Genomic DNA, 24,036 nt, shown 5'->3' with positions numbered 1-24,036 from the left:
TTTTCCTGAGCAGGAGGCATAGGCTGGACAGTGGCCAAGGTGATGTAGTTAGGAACTTTAAGGGGTTGGGAAAAGCCAGATCAGTGAACGATCCCCCGACACAGAGCTGGGGCTACGGGGAAGCCATATGTGGTGTGGTAGAGGGCGGACTGTTGTTTGTGGATGTCATTAGCTGAACGCGTAAATTGTATTCATTTTTTTATATTTAGTCTGTTGATTCATTTCTTGTTTGTTTATTAAATGGCACAGTAACAACTCAAACTCTTTCTCTCTCCCCGCCCACCCCTCTCTCCCCGCCCACCCCTCTCTCCCCGCCCACCCCTCTTTCATTCTCTCTTCCTAACTTTCTTACTTGCAGCTGAGGCTAAAACATCGTGTCCTCACAATAGACGACTGTCTACTTTTGTTCTTAGCAGTCCTTCCCCAAACACGCAGGATGTGAAACATGAAGCTAAAACACAGAAAAAATGCAGAACACGAGAAGTCCAGTTCAATTAACGTGTTGAGGTCGATTACTGTAATAAACATGGAATTTATGGGCAGCATAAAATTCTCCCTTTCTTACTGTCATTAGCAGTAAAACAACACAAACATGAAGACGGTTCACAAAGACGCTAGCCCGAGCCATCCAATAAAGTTTTTTTCTGTATAAAACTCTGGCCGCCATATTTTTGCAAATGAGAGTCGGGGCTAATGATCTGGTGTTGGAACCCGCTGGCTGGCAGTAACGAGGAGGGGGGAGGACAGACGCTGGGAAGTTTCGGACAGAAAAGCACGCTCAAAGTTTAACACAGAAAAACGGCAGGGGTGAGAAGTTGAGAGATGACACCTAGGTCGGGGTAGCGGGTGTGCGCGTGTTAACGCACCCCAAGGACATTACTCTGTATCAGCGAGTGAACACTAAAACCGTTAATACCCACAACCCAGCACCCACCCAACATAGAACTGCATGAGACAAAACTCTCTGCCTCCGTCCAGACCCCCTGAAACATGTCAACACTGATAATAATGTTTTGAATACTCAAGTAGTCACCCAAAGCGGCACGGACGACCTCAGCCGCCAAACAGGAAAGTTCCTTCCGCAGCGGTTGGCACGTTGGACTTACTTGTGCGCGGTGGCCTTATGGTGGAGGCGTTTGAAGTGGGCCAGCTCCTTCCATACGGCGTCACAGTTCTCCTGGCGGAGCTCCCATGGCTCTGCCCGCCCCTGGGCCCTGCCCCTGGGTCTGCAACCGCAAAGACAGACAGACACAGACGGACACACAGGCAGATCGGTTAGAGCCATACTCAGGCGCCCCTGGCCAATACACACCTTTCCTGTTGTTATTCAGAGTTTTCAGATATATTCAAATGAGTGGCCTTGGCTTTGACACTTCAGTGGCAAATCAAGTGAACGCGCGCACGCACACACACACACACACACACAAACACACACACACACACACACACACACACGTGTACACACAAATGGTGTTTGTTAATGCCCAGGGCAGCGCCCGATTGGCTAGGTTGCAGACTGCAGAGGATTCCCAGTGTACCATGCAAATCGAAATGGCCAAAACTCACAAACGAGGTCATTTTTAAAACACACGCCTCATTTCAGAATATTGAACACACACACGCACGCACACGCGCACACACACACACACACACACACACCCCTCCCCTTGGCCACAATTTCCTTCTCATCAATCAATCCAACCTGCTCACCAATCCACAACTATTCAATTCCAATTAGTCCTTCATTTGCCCACTAAATGGCTTCTGGTGGAGACACGAGATGCAGAAAAACACCAGAGAATGAACGCCCTTTGTCACCCTCTCACCCCGCATCTAATTTCCACTCAATCAATGAAGGCGCGGAAATGGTTTCTGCGGCAGGCCAATCGCGGGGTCATTCCCGCATTGCCCAGGTTTTCTTTCCTGCGGTCATTATGGGCTGCGTCGACGCCGCTCTGACGTGCTAATACCAGTTAAGACCCGGTTCCTGGGAGTGAGGAGGCTACGGATGAACTGCAAATGTTTTCATTTTATATCGCTAATGCCCCTGCAAGCAATTTGAAGCCCTTGAACTTCTGGTTTGGTGCCGGCTGTGCAGCTCTTGAGCGGGGGAGTCTGTGGTGTGTGAGAGCTCTAGGTTTCTTTCCCAGGGTGCCTTAGTCTTCCTTTCCACAGATTAACTAACTCACCAGACACACACACACACACGGCCAGGAAGGAGATTGACGGCGATCGCTGGAACTTCCCGGCGCAAAAGACTGGCCCAGAAGATGAGAATTCTGCACGTAATACTTCGGCCATCACAGGAGAGGATAGAATTTTTATTTTTGTTTTGGAGTTTTCTGGATTTGCTGCTTATTCCTACTTTTCTGGCATCAGCTGGGTTTTCTAAATTGAATTATAATGCCATATGCCGTTGATTTTATATACATACTGTACATACAGTCTATTTCCTATTTAAAAAGCATTAAAGAGGACTTGTACTGGAGTTGACAATTAGTATGTCCTAAAATCAGCATAATTGAAATGTTACTGACCACAATCATCTTTATGGGATATGGAAAGAAATATGGTCCTTCAACAATACAGCCTGCTAATAGGCTAACTAGAGGAACCTATAATAGGCTAACTAGAGGAACCTGCTTATAAGCTAACTAGAGGTACCTGCTAACAGGTTAACTAGAGGAACCTGCAAATAGGCTAACCACCAAAGGCCTGTAAAAACTACATGAACACCATCTGGGTTGGCAAGACGAATGGTCGGCAATGGTTGCATTATCACAATGTGCTCTAGCAACTCCTTGTGGTGGGTCAGGCCCCTGCAAGATAATTAGTTGTCAGCTGACAGTGTTATACACTGTAGTCACAAACCCCAATCCATTCGGGGAGCAAGGGGCAATAACATGTACAGGGAGTTCCTAGAGGGTGGTAACAAGGATGAGCCAGGAGGGCTCGGCTTCAAGCCCCAACCCCCTGCAATGAAGCAGTCTCCCCTATCAAGCGGAAAGGAAATGGAAAAGAGAGATTTTTTTTTCCCACAGAGAACTGGCTAACTGCTTTTAATTCGTAGGGAATCTGTTCTTGGCTTTTTGAGCCTAACTTTGATCAGACCGTGGATGTTTTAATAACCTTTAATTTTATTTACTCATTTCATCATCCAAGTCTGATTAAAAACTTTTTTTCTCCAATATAAATTCCTCTTCTATAAATAAGTTGTTGTTTTCCCCTTCGGGAGCCGTTGGAGTAAGTGCGGTGGTAATTATGAATGACAGTGCGTTTTTTTCCAGACGGCCCATCCCGGCCGCGTCGGCAGCATGCTAATGAGGAGAGAGAATCAGGGGCTGGCTGCTGCGCGGTGATTCGCTGGTGGTTACTTCCTACTTCCTGCTTAGACTCACCAATGACCACTAAAACCACACAGCGCAACTGAAAATGGCATATATTCTTCTTGATTTAGCGTGGCACTATCGATCAGGGCTCATCAGGGGCTCGTCTGAACAGGTGTGCCATCAAGGAAAGGGGGCCTGGCTTGACGACCAGCAGGGGCACTCGAGCCAGGCCGCAGAGCCCCGATAACAACACCCTCTCCTGAAGAGTGGCAGCGTGATGAAGACCAAGCTCAAACAGACAGTTAGAGGCTAACGCTGCTAACGCTAACGGCTCTGACCCGTCATGGTGGGGGGCGTTCAATGTGCCGTCCCCTCGCACTCAGAACACAATGATGGATAAGAGTCAGGCAATGACAGGGGGGGACCACCCCTCCCGAACCGCCCACCCCCAACACACAAACACACCACCCTTTCGTAAACACAAAGACGGCGGGGGCAGGGGGGGGGGGGGGTAAAAGAAAACCACCACCAATTTCCCTAAAAAGCTTCAACACAGCATGGTGGCAACTGGGAGATCTCTAACAAGCCCAAAATGCAATGAGAGCTGACGTCGTCCCCTCTGACTTGTTAGGGCTGGTTTCCAGGCGATAGCAGGAGTCGTGTTTAACTGGTTCCCATCCAGACTGGCATCACCTCACTGAGCCTGGGGACTATTTACGGATGGGGGCGGGGGGGCGGGGTGGGGGGGTTAACTAACGGATGAATGCCAACAATCATAATGAGTGACTGGGCTTGGTGGTGCCATCAAAGGGCTTAGGGCGAAAAGGGCAAAGCTGCCTATAGCGTCAATTCTGTCTTCCGTCAAATCAGCTGCTGATGCCAATTTGAAAGGAGACTGATGTCTGATGGAGTTGAAGTTAAACCGGAGGTGGTAATATGGTAATACATGTTAACAGGTACAAGTCACCAGTTCTTTGTTTTCAAGCATTTGGTAAGACTTTTTCTTTTTTTTAACTTAAAATGCATCCTTTTAATATCCCAAATGGAGCATGCTAACTAGCATGCACGGAGAAATCTACCAGACAATCTTGTTTTGTCTCCCCCGCCAGCAGAGCGCCCTCACTTTCCTGAAGCTCGTCAGACAACAGGGAGACGTCGCCAACCTCACAACACTTTTTTCGATAACCTGCTAGAATGCACAGACGGGGGGCACGGATGGTGTCGTTTCCAAGCGATGCTCGCTCCCCTCTCCCCTTCACCGACACACTCGTCTACGGCTTCCTGTCTCGGCGCCGCCGCTGAGCCAAGCCGCCCCACTTTCACACGGGCTTAGACTGCAGCCACTGTTGTCTCTAATTAACCCGGGGAGAAAACAGCTGACGGGGTCAACACATCAGTCCCGGGTGGATTCCAACCTCATATATACTTCCAGTAGTTAGTCTTTCAAAGAAGAGAGAAAAAGAAGACTAGACAAAATAAAACAGAAAGAAGGGGGGGAAAAAAGGAAGGAAGAAAGAGAAAAACGACACAGCAAAGGAAGATGGAAAAACACACGAAGCCCAAGAAGAGCAAGTTGGAAGAAAGAAGGATGCGCAGAAAGAAGACTCAATGAAAAAGATGAAAAGGGAGAGAAAGACCGAACATAGAGAAAAGTGTGTGTCTGTCATCTTAACTGCTGCATTGTCTGTGTGTGTAAACCCAGTGTTTTAAGTCTCCAACCTCAACAGGGAAACGGAACAGGAAATCACTCCCCTTCAAATCACACCCTCTCTCTTGTCCCTCCCCAGGAGCTTCTCAGACACCCTGTCCCCCCCCAGACCGGACACCTTCAGCCTTCTGTCACGTCCTAATGAACACCAGGGGAAGAGAGGAAGGAAGAGAGTGCAAGAGAGAGAGACAGACAGACAGAGAGAGATGCAGAGAGAGACAGACAGACAGAGAGAGAGAGATGCAGAGAGAGAGAGAAACAGACAGAGAGAGAGAGACAGACAGACAGAGAGACAGACAGAGAGAGACACAGAGAGAGCGAGACAGACAGACAGACAGACAGAGAGAGACGCAGAGAGAGAGACAGACAGAGAGACGCAGAGAGAGAGAGACGCAGAGAGAGAGACAGACAGACAGACAGAGAGAGAGACGCAGAGACAGACAGAGAGAGAGAGAGAGAGAGAGAGACGCAGAGAGAGCGAGACAGACAGACAGAGAGACAGACAGAGAGACAGACAGAGAGAGAGACAGACAGAGAGACAGACAGAGAGACAGACAGAGAGACAGACAGAGAGAGACGCAGAGAGAGCAAGACAGACAGACAGACAGAGAGACAGACAGAGAGAGAGACGCAGAGAGAGAGAGAGACGCAGAGCGACTCATCCGCTAAGCACCTCGATTGATTCACTTAAAACCCACGGAGCTTTTTCAAAGTAAAAGGTGGAATTCTCCCACTCTCCCCGCTCGTCAGGTGATGACAGGCTACGTGGAGAGAGGAAAAGGCCATGGGAGTATTTGAGAGCATTTCAGTTGGGTTCTGAAGTGTTTCAGGGGGGTTCAGAGGGGCTTAACTAAAAGAGAGAGGGGTTACGTGCCTTTAAATACCCCCGACGGCAAGTTCCGATTGACTGCCGGCTGACGGAAAAGGATTGCCACACGGTTTGAGCTTACCGAACCCAGAAACAACAACAGAAATATATCGAAGTCACTGCCTCACATCTGTCATCGCGGCCAGGAGTTCAAACTCTGGTTGCAGCATGCATGCAGTGCCACAGAGGGCGGGACAACTTGTGCATCGTCGGGAAACGCAAATCCATTTTCAACCCTCGCAAACCGGTCGATTTAAAACAAAGGACAGCGCATTTTTCTGATTAGCACCATAGCGTGAAGACAATGCAGACACTAGTGCAGCAACATAGTGGTCGTTTTCCCGCTGGGTAGAAGTGGCACCATGGAAATAGACTCAAAACGGAATGGCGGCGTAGAGTAGAAACAGAGTAGAGTGGTACTCACCGGTCCTGCGCTTCCTCCGCCTCCCGGAGCTGCTCTTTGACCACCTTGTAGTCGGCCTGGATGAGACGCAGGCGATCGCGGCGTTTCTCGTGGGCCCGGCGCAGCTCGTCGTTCTCCTCGGCCTACCGGGCGGAAAAAACACAAGAGGAGGTCCCGGCGAGGCCGTTACTCACACAATGTACGCAGAGGGAATGATGTCGCCACAACGCGAAACCGGCGGGGGCTTGGAGGTGGCGACAAACGTTAGAAATGTTCAACGGGCCCAAATCACGCACGCGGATCTGGGGAAATCCAAGAGCGGAAAACGACTAGGACATCTGGACTAAGTCTGTACGACATGGAGAGGTGTAGCTCGGATGGCGCCCGCGCACCCCAAAAAGCAACACTGCGTCTCCCGACCCAGCACTTCCTGTCTCGGTCACTGTCTGACTAGTGTTGCTCTTAGCTCTGACACCTGTTTACCATGGCCAAGCCAAACGTGTGGGAGGGAATGGGGGGGGGGCACCTCCTTAGACATCCCTCACCTCACCCGCAACCCCTCACTGCCCCCAGCAGGTTACCGCTCATTGGGGTCACCCCCCCAATTGGGGCGCCATTGACTCGCCATTTAAACACCCCCAGATTACGACGTGGGACTTTCACGGAAGAGGAGGAGAACATATGGATTTTCCTGACAGGAGTGCCCTTATTACTCTGACCTTAACAGAGAGGAAAAAGAAAAGAAAACAAGGAAAGGAAATAAGACAAGAAGACAGCGAGAGATCAAGAGAGAGGAAGGAGGAGGGGGGGGGGGGGTGTGTGAGAGAAAGAGATATGTCGGCAGGACTGAGGAGAGAGAGAAGAAAGGAAGGGAAGAACAGTGAAGGAGAGAGTGAGCAGGGCAGGTTTCTGCTTGAGTGGCCAGGCAGGGCTGGAGAGACTTCTCGTCCAGTGCCGTTTGAAGGGAAGAGCTTGTTTACTGCTGATATGACACGGCTGCCCTGCAGAGAGGGAAATGGAGCCCCGAACCCTGTTATTATTAACAAGGACAAAGAGAACGGAGATGAGAACCAGCAGCGCACACACACACACGCGCGCACACACACACACACGCACACACACACGGCCAATGTGACAAGTATGGATTTTTGTGTACTAGGAAGAGATGTTCACAGAGGACATCCGTTACACGGGCTTGGCCCTCTTCACAACACAAAGCCGGGCAAACAAACACGGCCTGTGTGTCTGGCTCTAATGAAAGGGGCAGTCGGACAGGAGAGACCCGGAGAGCAGGAACACACACACACACACACACACACACACAGACACACACGGACTGATTGATTGCAGAGGGGCTCTGGTCTGAGTGGCAGGGCATCAGCCACATCATCGCTTCCCAGGCTCCTTAGAGCTCCCACAGGGTCCGCCCGCCAACCCCCCCCCCCACACCCACCCGCAAGCCCCGGCCCGGACTTCGGTCATCACGGATCACACTTCAACCCCACCGCCAGCAATCAATACCGCAGCCTGGGCAGCCTGGCCTGAGACCCTTATCATTCAGCCTGGACGTTCTCAAGCTGAAAAATAATTTGGTGTCTCTCAGACCTCGGAGAGACGCCCGAGCCAGTGCTGTTGTTGTTTACTTGTTTTGGAAAAGGGGCACGTTTTTTTTCTCCATTTTAATGAAAATAAATAATAAAAACGAAGTGGGTTTGTTAGGATTCCCTAATGTTCAGTAGCGGCGCCTGGGACGTTAAAACCACGCTGGGTACCAAATACACTGCATGGCCGACGAAATGAGGTCGGTGGTTGTTTAGCTAACACGAGGGTGGCGGAATTGGCTAGCTATCTCCACAAAAGCACGCACGCACACATCTCCGTTAAACGCCTCTTAGTCCATACCCCCAGACATGTAAATGGCACCATTAAATAAAACACCCATGCGTGTCGTGAAGTGCTTCACCCAAAACATTAGCATCCGGCTAAGTGTCCATCCACTGTGTGATGTAATAGGGACGCTTCAGACTTGACACCGAAATGACGGCTAATTTTGAAGCCGGGTACAGCTAGCAAGGAAACAGCCTCTGTACGGTGAACCGCCAGAAAGGGCGAGAAGAACCGACGGAGAAGGTGAAAACAGAAAGAGAGAGACAGAAATAAGGGGGCAGAGATAAAAGGCGATGTTCTTGAATAACGGTTGCCATTTAAGCATGGCGTTTTGGAAGAAAAGTCACAAGCGGGTGGACTATTTTTATTGAAATGCATTTGCATGTGTGACCCCATTCTAAATCAACTACCCCTTTCTAAATCAACTACCCCATTCTAAATCAACTACCCCATTCTAAATCAACTACCCCATTCTAAATCAACTACCCCATTCTAAATCAGCTACCAAGTCAGCTCAACTTGATATCATTTTTATCATTACGCCAGCAGTGGGAGTTACTAACTCTGTCATCAGAGTTCGGTCAGAGAATGCACAACCCTTTGGGTGGAGAATACGCAGCCCTTCGGGTGGAGAATGCGCACCCCTTCGGGTGGAGAATGCGCACCCCTTCGGGTGGAGAATGCGCACCCCTTCGGATGAGCACATTCTCCGGTTGGAAAACCAGACTGTTAATAGCTGAAAAGCTTTGCTAGATGTGTATCGGAGCAAGGTTATTTAGTAAACTAAGACTAAAACTACAAATGAAAATAAAACACTTCTGTCAAATGAAATAAAATATGACACATTTCTTATAACTGAAAACTAAACTGGAACTAAAAAAAGTTAGATCCAAAACAAAATATGTAAAAAGGAATTTTTTGTTATCTTTTCTTTATTCCTTTTCTTCTTTCAGCACAATTGACAGCCAAAATGACTGAAACAATGCAATGGATTGGTATGAAAACAAGTTGGTGGTTCACTATCATCAGCTGTACAGTTTGATTGTATTAAACAATGATAAGCAAAGGCAAACGACGGCACACAAATCTAGAAAATGACCAGAAATGTAATTTTTTGCTTTTTATTTCTGGCAAAAACAGTATAACTAGGTTTAAATTAGCCCTTAATAAACAAAATAATGAAAGAAACCAGATGTTTAATACATTTTTCTATCATTTAGTTACGTACAGTCTAAAGTTAGCTGTGACATCACACTTGCCTTCAATATTATGGGACCACGATGCAACGCATAATATGGAATTAATTACCATGTTTGAAGAGGAAAAGAGTGACAAGAATTGCAAGCTACGGTGAGGCACGCCACTGATCCCTCAACCTCTGACCCACAGGGTTTACAAACGCCAGAGAACTAACATCTCTAGTCTGTACTGGCAGCCATTTGGGGGAATTCAGGCTGATATTAGTTAGAACAGTTAAGAAACGTTTAAACACTCACTTTAATAACTAATAGGGAAAAGAAACGACACAAACACACAAGGCAACAACAACCCTGCATGGGAGGACAGACGGCCCGTGAATACGCGACGCATTCCCAGGATAAATCTAATGATGCAACATTTGTTTCAGAGATTATCAGAGGACAGATCCCCATCTCTATGACTGTCCAGTGCCAGCAGGTTGCTGATGGAAATGAAGTATGACACAGGATATGTACCTCTAAACCCCCAAAACATTTCACAACACCTCATCACATCAACAGCCAGTTTGGAACCCAGGACAGTTTCTACAAAGTCTGGCGGCATAAATGAACTAAGAATAAATAAAACCTAAATTTCGCTGCGAGTCGTGTTTTTTTTGTGGGGGAATTAATGTGTTTTTTTACATGGTGCCAAAGTCAAGGAATATCAGTTCCCACCATAATCACAGAACAATAAACAAGCACAAGAGAGATCATCACAAGAGAGAAGAAAGAGAGGAGGGAGAGACTGGGAGGAAGAGCAGAGCGGCATGGGGAGAACGGAACCGAGGACACGGTGAAGGTTAACCGGACGATAGAGCTGATCGGTTCCGTGGGAGAGTTGCGCTCCACTCTCTGCTCTCATCCCCCGAGGTTTCACCGCCACGCAGACAACGGCCATGGGTGTTCCAAGTGTGCGCGCACGTGTGAATGACTGTGTGTGTGTGTCTGAAGAGTGTGCGGCTGTGCGCGCACGTGTGTGTGTGTGTGTCTCAATGTGCCCCCGTGTGTCAGTTTGCCACACCGCCAGGAAAGGTCAGAGAGGAGACGGCCAGTAACAGCGGTGCAATTGAGCCCCTTAAGAGACCATCAGAGTACCCCTCGGAAACTCAGGGAGGAAGGGCAGGGGGAGCCAAACGGAGATGGAGGGAGAGAAAAGGGCGTGTCTATGACCCCTTCCACTCAGCTCTTATCAGAGGCAATTGTCCCTGCTGGCCTCCCCAGACATATAGCAGAGACGCTACCAGGCGGCCTCTAACAGGTTACTCTATTGTTACGGCAACCAGAGACAGTAATAATTTTTCGGACGGAAAATACCACTGGTCTCATGGACACTGTTACCAAGGTGGCCCGGCAGCGTGTGGTTTAAGGTGGCGGGGGGGCAGCCGGCCCAGTCAGCAAGGGCATACGGTGTGCATGGGATTCAGACACTCTGCAGGAGGGCCCAGCCGGCTAGGCAGGCACATCTTCATCTCGTGTTCACACACATGATTACCTCCCTGGGTGGTAACTGAACAGGCTTCTAATTGAGCCATCAAGGCAAGCTACCCCTGGGAGGGGAACCAGGCTGAGCCTCGGAGGGAAGCCGTGTGACAGCGCACGTCCTGTTGGCGGGCTGGCTAACTGAAACTAGTGTGTCGAGGCTGGCGGCCAAGAGGTGATATTCACACATGGTAGTCTGTCTGTCTCTGAATGCGGCTGGTGGTGAGAAGGAACATGAGGTCATACCAGTATGTCCCGGGGAGCCAACAGGCTAGACGTTACCAGGACCTAAACTCCTCAGTGTGTTGAGATGAGATGATGATAGCGGGGACGGGGAAGAGACAATAGCGGGGACGGAACGATAGCGGGGACGGGGAAGAGACAATAGCGGGGACGGGACGATAGCGGGGACGGGGAAGGGACGATAGCGGGGACGGGGAAGGGACGATAGCGGGGACGGGACGATAGCGGGGACAGGACGATAGCGGGGACGGGACGATAGCGGGGACGGGGAAGGGACGATAGCGGGGACGGGGAAGGGACGATAGCGGGGATGGGGAAGGGACGATAGCGGGGATGGGGGAGGGACGATAGCGGGAACGGGACGATAGTGGGGATGGGGAAGGGACGATAGCGGGGACGGGACGATAGCGGGGACGGGGAAGGGACGATAGCGGGGACGGGACGATAGCGGGGACGGGGAAGGGACGATAGCGGGGACGGGACGATAGCAGGGACGGGGAATGGATGATAGCAGGGACGGGGAATGGATAATAGGGGGGAAGGAGTAGTAAGAATTGAAGGGGGAAGAGAAAAATAGTTCTGTTTAGACAGTAAGGACAAGAAGTTAATTATAAAAAGCGAGAAGGGACAGAAAGAGCAGCCAATGTAAAGAGAGAAATGTAAAGAGAGAAATGTAAATGCAGAAGTCAGTTGAACGCATACCTTCAGTCTGAGAAGCTCCTCCAAGTCTTGAAGTCTCTTCTCCACACCTCCTCGACCCATCTCCACGCTGCTCCCCGGGGAGAGGGACCTGGACCGCTGCACCGCTGCACTCTGGGGGATGTAGTTCAGTGAGTCAGAGGGAGGGAGACGCTGGGGGCTCATGCTTCGGCGAGCTTTAGCACCGCATAACAGAGAACTACGGAACAATTAACAGCTGCACAACACTTCCATGAATACCAATAATGAACCATACACTATCTGTTCATCTCACTTTTCCCTCGCGAAGGAGATAGCGAAAGAGAGAGAGACAGAGACACACACATACACACACCCCATCTTTCCCCTCACAAACCCACACAAACATACACATACACAAAACAGGATACCACAGGAATAAGCAAGCATCGCTCCACACGGCGCACGACGCGAAGCTCCAAAGGTCTCTCCCCGCGACTGGCTAATGAGTATGTTCATTTCCATGTACATTGTTTCTTTGACAATAATGATGTCCCATTAGGCGAGACTAAAGGGCTATAGATTCTGGGCTGCGCCGGGCTTCATTACCAAAAGGTGGGCAGTGGGGGCCCGTTTAATTGCTCTACGAGGACCCTGAGGTTACACTTGATAGGACAACTGCCTGGTAGAAAATGCTGGGGAGTGGAAAAAAACTACTCGGAAGCTTCTCTCTTCAGCTGTTCTCCTCCTTGAGAAGCACTCTCCACTCAGGTCCTGGTGTGTATGTGTGCGAGAATGTGTGCGAGTCTTTAAGTGTGTGTGTGTGTCTATGTTGTAAGAAAAAAATAAGCTATGGGAACAATATGCTGCAGGAATATGAATACAGAGAGGCGAGGAGGCCCCCCACGGAGAGGACTGTTGAGCTGACCAGATGGCGGCTAAAATATGCAATGTGACTAAACGTGCCGGCGCTTATTTTTTTTTGTTGAGACAATGAGACGGTAGCTAAAGTTAAGAGGGAGGACGGAGGGACGGCAAGTCTGCTAAGTCAAAAAGGACAGTGTGACATTGGAAGGCGACCGGAGTCCGGGTCCTAACCAGGCCTAGAAACACCAGGATGCTGCTCTAATGTCATCTGGGCAGTTATGTAAGGGCTTCCAGGAAGCAACGAGACAAGATGAACTGGCCAGAGCTGCATCACGCACGGAGAGGAAGACCAGGAGGCCAAGGGGGCAGGAGCTGCCAAAGTTACAGCCGGCAGCATCCATTCCTCCCAAACCTTTGCCGGGAGGACACCCAGGAGACCACACTGCCGGACAAATTCCTTGGCTCAGGAGGAAGACCCCAGGAAAAATAGATTATCAAGCAGAGGGAGAGATGACAGGACTGAACCCTGAGACTGGGGGAGAGATGAAGGAACTGGTGAAGGACTGAACCCTGATATAAAGTGAGAGATGAAGGACTGAACCCTGAGATAAAGTGAGAGATGCAGAAACTGGTGAAGGACTGAACCCTGAGATAAAGTGAGAGATGCAGGACTGAACCCTGAGATAAAGTGAGAGATGCAGGAACTGGTGAAGGACTGAACCCTGAGATAAAGTGAGAGATGAAGGACTGAACCCTGAGATAAAGTGAGAGATGCAGGAACTGGTGAAGGACTGAACCCTGAGATAAAGTGAGAGATGAAGGACTGAACCCTGAGATAAAGTGAGAGATGCAGGAACTGGTGAAGGACTGAACCCTGAGATAAAGTGAGAGATGAAGGACTGAACCCTGAGATAAAGTGAGAGATGCAGGAACTGGTGAAGGACTGAACCCTGAGATAAAGTGAGAGATGCAGGAACTGGTGAAGGACTGAACCCTGAGATAAAGTGAGAGATGCAGGAACTGGTGAAGGACTGAACCCTGAGATAAAGTGAGAGATGAAGGACTGAACCCTGAGATAAAGTGAGAGATGCAGGAACTGGTGAAGGACTGAACCCTGAGATAAAGTGAGAGATGAAGGACTGAACCCTGAGATAAAGTGAGAGATGCAGGAACTGGTGAAGGACTGAACCCTGAGATAAAGTGAGAGATGAAGGACTGAACCCTGAGATAAAGTGAGAGATGCAGGAACTGGTGAAGGACTGAACCCTGAGATAAAGTGAGAGATGAAGGACTGAACCCTGAGATAAAGTGAGAGATGCAGGAACTGGTGAAGGACTGAACCCTGAGATAAAGTGAGAGATGAAGGACTGAACCCTGAGATAAAGTGAGAGATGCAGGAACTGGTGAAGGACTGAACCCTGAGATAAAGTGAGAGATGCAGGACTGAACCCTGAGATAAAGTGAGAGATGCAGGAACTGGTGAAGGACTGAACCCTGAGATAAAGTGAGAGATGCAGGACTGAACCCTGAGATAAAGTGAGAGATGCAGGAACTGGTGAAGGACTGAACCCTGAGATAAAGTGAGAGATGAAGGACTGAACCCTGAGATAAAGTGAGAGATGCAGGAACTGGTGAAGGACTGAACCCTGAGATAAAGTGAGAGATGAAGGACTGAACCCTGAGATAAAGTGAGAGATGCAGGAACTGGTGAAGGACTGAACCCTGAGATAAAGTGAGAGATGCAGGACTGAACCCTGAGATAAAGTGAGAGATGCAGGAACTGGTGAAGGACTGAACCCTGAGATAAAGTGAGAGATGAAGGACTGAACCCTGAGATAAAGTGAGAGATGCAGGAACTGGTGAAGGACTGAACCCTGAGATAAAGTGAGAGATGCAGGAACTGGTGAAGGACTGAACCCTGAGATAAAGTGAGAGATGAAGGACTGAACCCTGAGATAAAGTGAGAGATGCAGAAACTGGTGAAGGACTGAACCCTGAGATAAAGTGAGAGATGAAGGACTGAACCCTGAGATAAAGTGAGAGATGCAGGAACTGGTGAAGGACTGAACCCTGAGATAAAGTGAGAGATGCAGGACTGAACCCTGAGATAAAGTGAGAGATGCAGGAACTGGTGAAGGACTGAACCCTGAGATAAAGTGAGAGATGCAGGAACTGGTGAAGGACTGAACCCTGAGATAAAGTGAGAAATGAAGGCCCCTCACTGCAAGTGCTTCTCTGGTCCTGGTGGACAGCCTGTCTTCTGTCGGTCTTGCAACAAGGACAGACGTGTTTGTGTTGATACCATGCAAACATCTCGTTGTGGACCATGAAGTTTGTATCTATTTAATGCTGCTCCCGCAAACTCTCTCTCTCACACTCTCTCACTCACTGACACACACACACACACACACACACACACACATCCGTCGGAGGACAAAACAAAAAGGCAAGGCGAAAGGAAGATGAAGATCAGCCCTTGTCACGCCTCGGCAGCTGGCTATGGGTCACAACCTGCCCTGTGCCACGCACCCAGTAATGGTTCCACAAACAACAGAGAGGGAGAGAGAGAGCGAGAGAGAGAGGGAGGAAGAGAGGGAGAGAGTAAGAGAGATGGGAGGAGAAAGAAGGAAAGCAACGCGCTACCAGACGGAGCGAGACACGGAGGGGAGAAAAAAAGCCTCTTATTTACCGAAGGGTCGATGACACCAGCTCCATATCGGAGAAGCACTTCGTGGATTCACCCCCCCACCTCCTCCCCACCTCCTCCCCGCCTCCTCCCCGCCTCTCCTCCATTCAATCCATCTCCCTGGGAGTGCGGAGTGGGAGTCTGGCGGGGTTACACTGTCCTCAATGGACTTCTTTATGATGGCAGCCGAGTGTCATGTGTGGACCGGTTCCGGATCAGGCTCTCAAAGCACGACTTGTTCAGGACCCGGGTGGGTTGAATGGGATATATTGTAAGCAGACACACACACACACACACACACACAGACACACACACACACACACACACACACACACACAGACACACACACACACAGACACTAAGACACATTGGCGGCCCATTCAAAGGCTTACCACTTTTCAGAATTTCAGAATGCCAAACAAAATAAAATAAAAAAAAGTAGGAGAGAAAGGTAGCAAAAGGGGACCATTAAGAGACACTGAAAAGGAGCCAGGAAGAAGGCCAGACAGGCTGAAGTGCGACTTCTAAAATGGCTTCCAATGTTCAGGACTGAAAGCTAGAGTGAAAGGGACAACAACAACAAAAAAAGCACGGAAGAATGACTCAAGTCCTCTGCGAGTATGCGTGTTCGTGCGTGCGTGCGTGCGTGCGTGCATGTGAGGCCGCGTCTCTAGGCACTGTGAATAAAAGTAAAGAGACAGTGCACGTGGTAAAGCCCATCACCGGTCGTGTCGCCACCAGGCGCTAAAAGCCCCCCAACAAAGTAAAACACTGGTAAGGTAACTGTACAGAACATGTGGTCAACCATCCGTATATAGAGCCACTGTGTGTTCAGGCTTCTGATCAAGACCTCCTCAAACCCATTGGAGTAAATGCATCCTGGTCTGGTCGGACGGGTCATTTCTACAATGTGTTTCAAAAGAGGAACTGGAAGAAAAAACCTGCACACCTAGTGACTGTGCCTGAAGATCTCTAACATCATTACATCATGTTTATACATGACAGCCTGTATGACAAAAGTTCAATACATAATGAAAATACACTACTAAATATATTAAGGGAAACTAAATATGGAGAGGTCCTTTATTTGGTGACCGTACGAAGCCTGGACAAGGCCCCAAGGCATGGCCCAGGTCCAGACCCAACTGATGTCGTCTGTGATGTCTGTAGCCTAGTGTCAAACTCAACCGATGTCATCCGTCATCATGTCTGTAGCCTAGTGTCAAACTCAACCGATTTCATCTGTCATCATGTCTGTAGCCTAGTGTCAAACTCAACCGATGTCGTCTGTCATCATGTCTGTAGCCTAGTGTCAAACTCAACCGATTTCATCTGTCATCATGTCTGTAGCCTAGTGTCAAACTCATCCAATGTCGTCTGTCATCATGTCTGTAGTCTAGTGTCAAACTCAACCGATGTCATCCGTCATCATGTCTGTAGCCTAGTGTCAAACTCAACCGATGTCATCTGTCATGTCTGTAGCTGAGTGTCAAACAGCCAGGTGCATGATGGGATACTCCTCTAGCTGGCAAACAGGAGGAGAGAGACACATGGGGACTATTGGCCTGCTATGACATCTCTCTTTCAGGCCAAGACAGAGCAGCTTTGGACAGTTCTCTCATCACAAAAGTGCCTAAAAAAGACAAAATATTGACAGACTGTTTTGCCTTACTTTCTTTTGAATATATTTTGTCTAGAGCCTGAAAAGGTGAACCACAACAGAAGCAAAAAATCTAAAAATGTAAAATTATTTGTCTGCAAAATGGCAAGCGGCATTGTTCTTCTTTGGAACAATCGATTGACAGTATTTGACCTGACAGAACAGCACGCGAACACCGGGAAGATTGAATCAAACAGCAAGGAGAATCCGCACAGCTTAATTGACATGGTGGGGATTTGGTATGCGCGGTAAGCAGCCTGGAGAGAACTGTAAAACTGGCTGCTGGCACGCGTACACAAAACCTTGATTTTGATGTGAATTTGATTAACTGTGAAGCCCAAAAAAGTTCTCATGAAAAGGACAAAAATAATGTGCCCATGTCTGATTTGGAGCGTAATCTGAAAACGTGTCAATGTCTGATCTGGACCGCGACGTTAAAAGGCATTAGTCAAAATAGCGGGTGGGTGAATGATCAAAAGCCTGACGTTCACATCAAGCGGTAAATTAGCCAGCGTCTGAGCCCCAGGCATGCGTTAAACCTGCAGCACACGCCGACCCGGGCCCGGCAGGAGGGCTGGGACAGAGGACGGAACAAGAATCACACCCACCGCTCAAGGCACCTCAGCGCCGTCTCGGACCCCGGGCCGCGTCGAGGTGACGGGGTCGTGTGAGAGCGAGAGGGATTAGCGGCCCTGACCCACCTTCCTCCTCCCTGCGCGGTGGCTCCTGGGAGAGGGGCTTTGGGCCGGCCAAGGCTCTGTGGCCCCGGGGGGTTCCTCTGGGGTCGGGGCGGGCGTCTGAGCTGGGGCCTTCTCCCCTCCGTTGGGCTGAAGCGTCTGTTCCTGAAAGAGGGCAAGAACATCCGCATGATCCACCACACAGAGATTAGAGGGGAAAAAAATACAAACACACAAGTGTTACATTGTGAAATGACAGAGGGGAAGTTCTCTTTTTGCACTGCAGCTTACAGGCCTTGATTTGAACTCGAGATGGGCAGTATAAACCAAAGTGAAAACTAATCCTCAACTTAACCCCAATCTCAAACTTTCGCCTAACCTTGTGTTTGTCCCTCAGCAGTGACAGACCCAGCCTGATGCCTTGAGACGCGACAATAGACCCCAGCTGGGAAACTGGGGGCTCTGAGGAGGAAGCAGGCAGCTGTCTAAACCCAACCCTGGACGTGAGAGGCGACACCAATCACCAGTCTATCCATTTATCAGCGCCTACCGGCCCGGTCGATTAACGGCCTCCCGACGGACTGCGGCAACCTGACACACACACCTCTCCACCGCGCAGGACCCCCACAAAACAACCAGGGGAGACAAGGGCGAGTGGGTAACCCTGTTAAGAGTGAGAGTATATGAGAGCATGACAGTGCTGCTGACCTCCCAGCCCAGAGACGGGCACAATGGGGTTGATGCATGCGTGAGAGGCGGCCTGCCGTTGGCTGAGAGGCAGTACCGGCGATGGTGTAAATCGGAGTGAGACGATCACCTCGCAGAGATTTACAAAACACGCTGCTGCCCGACGTGAACCAAGCGTTTGAATGGGTTATGTTGCAGCGTCGCCGTCTGGGTCGACAGGGGTTCTACGGTCCAACTCCTGTCCCGGCAGAACCTCCTGTTACCTGACGGAGTACAGCAGCGGGATACTGCCCTTTAGGTGACCTCCAACAAACCACTATCTTGTCCCCACGTTTAACCTCGTCATGCGTTTTCACCTCCCTGGCGCCACAGTGTACATGTGGTCAGAGAGTGTGTGTGTGGGTGTGTGTGTATGTGTGTGTTTGTTTGTGTGGTGATAAGGACAGTCCTCTGGGCCAGAGGTTTACATCCAGAATGTGTGCGTGCACGTGTGTGTGCGCGTGGCGATAAGGAGAGTCCTAGGGCCCGGCGGTTTATAACCAGAGGCTGCGTGCGCTTTCTCTCTAGCACGCAATTAATGATGAGGGACACGGCTTAACATAACAGGCAGGTGAAAAACACACACACACACACACACACACAGCCTTGAACACACGTATCCATACAGCGCCTCACCACCTCGTCACCTTGTCCTTGACGGCCCTATAGATACATAAAGGGGAGCAAACAAAGAACACATGCATTCAGCTCTCTGTCTCGCTCACACAAAACACACACTATTGAGTGCGAGTGTGTTTACATCGGTGGTGGTGTTGTTGTGTGTGTGTGTGTGTGTGTGTGTACGTGTGTGTGTTCTCCGGGATAACAGGTAATGAAAGAAACAACACTCGGCCTGTCATCACCTCTGGATGTTTCCTGACGGTTATCAGAAGTTGCAGTCGTATCGCGAGGCGCTTGGCATCTGGGTGTGACCTTGTTAACTGTCGGGGTAATTCAGTTTAACCAATGGGGAGAGGGGATGATAAATTATTAGCGGCGGAAGATTTTGTTCACATTTTATTAAATTGGCCTGTCAGAAGAGGTCGGCCAAATTATCTGGGGCCTCATTTATTGGAGGCCGGCCATATTGGCGCATCTGTTACAATTATTTATAATTTCTAGCTTCGTCGGATGGAGGGAAAAAAATAAAAAAAAAAGGAGAGAAAGAGAGAAAAACAACCAACAGAGTTTTTCGGCCAGCATCGGCCACGTGAAGCAATTTACAAATTATCTGATGAGGGAGTGTTTCGTCCCCCCGACACCCCCACCCACCCCGCGTTTTGAAGCCAGAGCCGAAGAGAACGGTGGGGGGGGGGGCGAAAAAAAAAAAAAAGAGAAGCGCTCTGTAATTACTGAACACGATTAGGTTCTTCTGGGAACTTATCTGGCGCTCGTGGCCCTGGTACAGAGCGGCAGGAACATATGGAGGAGGCTTGTGATTGCGCTCCCCGAAGCTCGTGACCCGTCTGCTGCAGAGCCCTGGAGCTGAATGTGAATGAGCAGTGCCATGGCTAATGTTCTACACACGCACCATTTAGACCACAAAACAAATCTGATCACTGTTAATTACGGAGCGGCTATAATCAGGGCAGGGCCCGGGCCTCACATCTGCGGAGAACAACAAGGGCGGTCTCTGCCAGCGTGTCTGCCGGTCTGCCCGCCGGAGCAACCGGTTTGTTCGGGGGGACCGCGGTGGGCACGGGCGCCCCCCCACGGTCCCGGTGCATTGTGGGCGGAAGGCGAAGTGGAGATGGAGGCATGTTAGACGGATCGAGGCGGGGCGGGACGTGCGAGTGTGTGTGTGTGTAGCGCTGCTGGGTCCACCCACACAGGCTGACCTGTGGGCCAGCAGCACATGGCTGTAGTTGGTTAATGAGGCGCCCTGCAGTACACAGGCCTCCCCTCTAATGAGACCACTTGAGCTATTAAAACACAACACCCGGGTCCATGTCATTACCGCGTCAGGCCTCTAAGACGGCCCCTCCTCCGCTGCCGGGCGGACAGCCCTGATACTGGCCGGCTAGCCCGGCATGAGCATGGCACCAGTAATGGCAGGGTCGCGTGTTTGATTCTCGTTGTTAAGAGAGTAGAATATATATATATATATTTTTTTTTTTTACATTTAACACTTTCACAGAGTTAAATGAGTGATGGAGTATCTGACAAAAGTGGAAAAACGTGGAGTATGTGAATGGCTGTAGTGCAGAGACAGCACCTCCAAGAACTGACATTTAGACAGGTAAACTATTGGCAATTCATTTAGTGTGGAAAAGGCATCAAAGTTCCTACAAAATGCATCTAAAACAGCTTCCTCCTTCCTGCATGTTTTACATTGTCTACACATTTTGTTCGAGTTTACCTCCAACTCTATGCAAAGATCTTACATAACTCCGCACTGATAGGATTTGATTCTTTGAAGTATCTCCATTAGAATTACATTACAGTCCGACCCGACAGCAGGTCTTCTGCTTTCGTAGCATGGGGAATGCACAGATCTTTCCGGAGAACTAACTATTAATGTTTCACCCTCACGGCCTCTGTCCACCATCTCTCGGTCAAAACACAACCATCTAAACATTAAAAACCCCCAACACTTCCAGGCCGGCCTACACGCCACGGGATCAAAGGCTGAATAACGTATGACGCTGATTAAAACAAGCACTTCACCACATCCAAACCTGACCTGTGTACCGGTGCTGGGGGTGCTGGGGGTGCTGGGGGCGGGGGGGGGGGCGGGGTGGTACACGAACACTAATAACTGGAATTAGACGAAGCCAGATGTTCTGAGAACCTCGGCTGCAGGAAAGGGGCAACGTCTCCGGGCACCAGCTTCTATAGCTTTTATTTAGCTGGAAACATTTAGAAAGTGTGTGTGTGTGGGGGGGAGGGAGGGGGGGGGGGGGGTTCAGTCAACAGGGTACGTGGGTGTCCGTGGGAGTTGCGTGAAAGGGGGGTCCTTTGGGATTTTATTAGGTAGCGCCTGTTAATGTGTTGATGAGGTAGGGTCACACGTACTAGTGGAGCCTTCTGCTACCAGGGTGTCTGATGAATAACTAAACAGGTGGGGACCATGTTCCTTTTCAGTTCTGCATTCAGGTTATTCCGCAGACTTCCTATCCAGGAAAACTGTACTGGGTGCATCGCAAGAGTCAGTGCATACACTTCGTACTGGCCTCCATGCGCATTACATGTAGAAACAGGGTTTACCCCACCCCAAAAGATTCGTTTGAGGAAATCCGGAATCTAGTTCCAACTTCACCGAAACCGACGGCGAGCCTCATCTTTCATTTCCAGCGCTGAGGAGGAGACCGAAGAGACGCTGACCACAGCTCTGAATGGCTGCCCGCGCAATTAAGAACCCACATAGACACCGGTCCAGAAAAGCCTGAGGTTTGAAATGCGTTCTGACGCGGCTACTGCTAATCACCACTCGGCAGCAGCCAGTGAAACAGCAGCTTGCCAGGCAGTGACAGTACTGGCTCACTAGGCCGCCACTAAACTCCGCTGGTGTCCACTGATCACTTACTGGAGGTCACCTGCCAGCGGCCGAAGCCAACCTGGCAACACGGGCTGCCAGTTGGTAAGACCGCATCCGGGCCGTTGGGCGTAGTGGAGGGACAGGGCATGGAGCCAGCTCGCCGCATTCTGTAGCGCCTCAGGAAAAGGACGGAAGAAGCATCCATCAATATACACGCGTGGAGAAGCGAAAGTGGAGAAGCGGCTGGCTCGGTGTCGGGAACTCCCGGAAGTGCAGAACGGCTGTCCGCGAGGACGGGTTTCTGGGATCACAGGGCAGTATTTATAAATGCAGATAAACAAAAAGGAATGTACGCAACCCCAAGTCCACCTTCCCGGTACCCATTCATTCACAAAGTGTTCACCTGAATTCTGCATTCCAGAACAAACGGGTCGCTTAAGGTAGCACAGGTGCCATCTACAGAAACAAGACCGGATGGAAGTCGAGTCCGATTCCTTGACCCGCTCCAAGGTTCGGCTTGGTGACCGAGTCGGCCATGACCGAGCTGTAGAGCGGTCACCTCAGACAGGGAGATTGAAGACAACACACAATAGGTGTTTTTCCCATCCACACCCATACACCCTTCCCTGATTTTCTCTCCCCCTCTCCCTCCCCATCCCCCCCACCCCCCTCCACGGGAGCGATGTTCAAAGCCGTCGCTCCATCGTATCTTTCCCCCCGTATTCAAATGAGCGAGGCGCTGGCTACGGCGTTCCCCCAGCGATCGGCACTTTTGATCATCTCCGACGGGTAACTTCCAAACATTTAAAATTAAAATAAATCTCCGGCTAACAACCTGTGCATTAGGATTTAACAGGTGTTCGGCGGGAGGAAGATGTTAAGGAATTTGCTATTACGCCGGAATACACACATGCCCTGTCAGTGCAATTACAGCCAGGGAAACGGAGAAGCCGCTCCCTGTCGATTGGCTGGTATACCAAGGGAGGACCACCTGATCTGTTAACTTTGATGTCAGTAGGTAAAGAAAGTTAAGAAACAAAGGAGCCCGGGCGTTAGCTTCACGCGTTCTAGGTAAACACTGTTTAATATTGACGCCACAGACGGGTTTTAATGCAAAGTGAGTGTGCGTGCGTGCGAGCGCACGCACGCGTGTTTGTGTGTCATTACGGCTCGATGGACGGACGCAACGCCTGTGAGTTGGGTTTCTCAAGATGATGGATGGATGAATGTAAACCCTCGCTAACACTTGAACATGGTCTCACACACAGACCGACACACCGTCAACCCGCTGCAGAACATGATATTAATTACTAGGGGAACACGGCATAATAGCTACACTTAATTACCACGCTAATTATTCCATTTATATTTCAACATTCATTTGGCGGAATTAATAGGGTTAAGTGAGACAGAAGGCGGTTGTAACTCACTTAACATTTGCACTGATATCTTTTGACTTTCAGTCCGGTGCGATGCTATCTGGAGGATTACCCGGTCAGATTAAACAAATACAATCAATTTGTAAAGCGGGCGTAAAAGAGGGAACCGTGGTGCACTGTGGATCGTCTCAGATCCAGACCGCAGAGTCAGAACGCCGGTCTAGAGACATTTCACTGTTCGATTCGAATCAATGGGGCTCCTGGTAAACTGTAGCATTCGGGTCTACAAACCAGGCCTGTAACATTGAGGCCCATGGACCAGTACTGATCATGTGTGCCCTAACAAACGAGTAGGCTGAACCACACATGACCATTATGCATCATTATAAGACATGAAGCGCCTGCTTCACTCCGTGGCTGGACGGAAACATGTTCACGTGATCTTCTTCCTGGGCGTGGGTTAGGGGGGGGAGCTGACTCCATCACCTCCAACACACATCTCAGATTAAAGCGGTCCGCGGAAGGGAAAATCCAAATGATTCCCTCACCTTAAGAGAATGTTGATTCAGTCCCAAGATGTGTAATTGGGCTGGAGACGAGTAGGGTGACCCAACCGTGGTCGGAGATCAGAGCGCTACATGAAAGACATGGACATCAGGCGTGAGCAGCGATGGGAAGATCAGCAGATCAAGCCTGGGTTTCAGACGTTGATATCAAGCCAAGCTTCTGCAAACGTCTCTCCGCTCCG

General features: G+C 49.9%; 1 protein-coding gene across 2 annotated transcripts in view; it reads right to left on the bottom strand.

Annotated features, from left to right (window-relative positions):
- cntln (centlein, centrosomal protein) overlaps positions 1–24,036 on the bottom strand; it is an 88,100-nt gene that overhangs the window by 47,567 nt on the left and 16,497 nt on the right. Inside the window, exons 10-14 of one of the 2 annotated variants that reach the window (XM_034291239.1) lie at positions 17,730–17,870; positions 11,861–11,971; positions 6,330–6,451; positions 1,107–1,226; positions 353–451 (exon numbers count right to left, since the gene is read on the bottom strand). In XM_034291239.1, coding sequence (XP_034147130.1) covers positions 353–451; positions 1,107–1,226; positions 6,330–6,451; positions 11,861–11,971; positions 17,730–17,870 — 593 coding nt within the window. The remainder of the gene's footprint in view (positions 1–352; positions 452–1,106; positions 1,227–6,329; positions 6,452–11,860; positions 11,972–17,729; positions 17,871–24,036) is intronic. The other variant, XM_034291240.1, reaches the window with a different exon arrangement.

This window comes from Esox lucius, chromosome 25, assembly GCF_011004845.1.
Source record: "Esox lucius isolate fEsoLuc1 chromosome 25, fEsoLuc1.pri, whole genome shotgun sequence".
Lineage (NCBI taxonomy): Eukaryota > Metazoa > Chordata > Actinopteri > Esociformes > Esocidae > Esox > Esox lucius.
The sequence above is the reverse complement of the archived record's forward strand: the minus strand, read 5'-3'. Positions and strand labels throughout refer to the sequence as shown.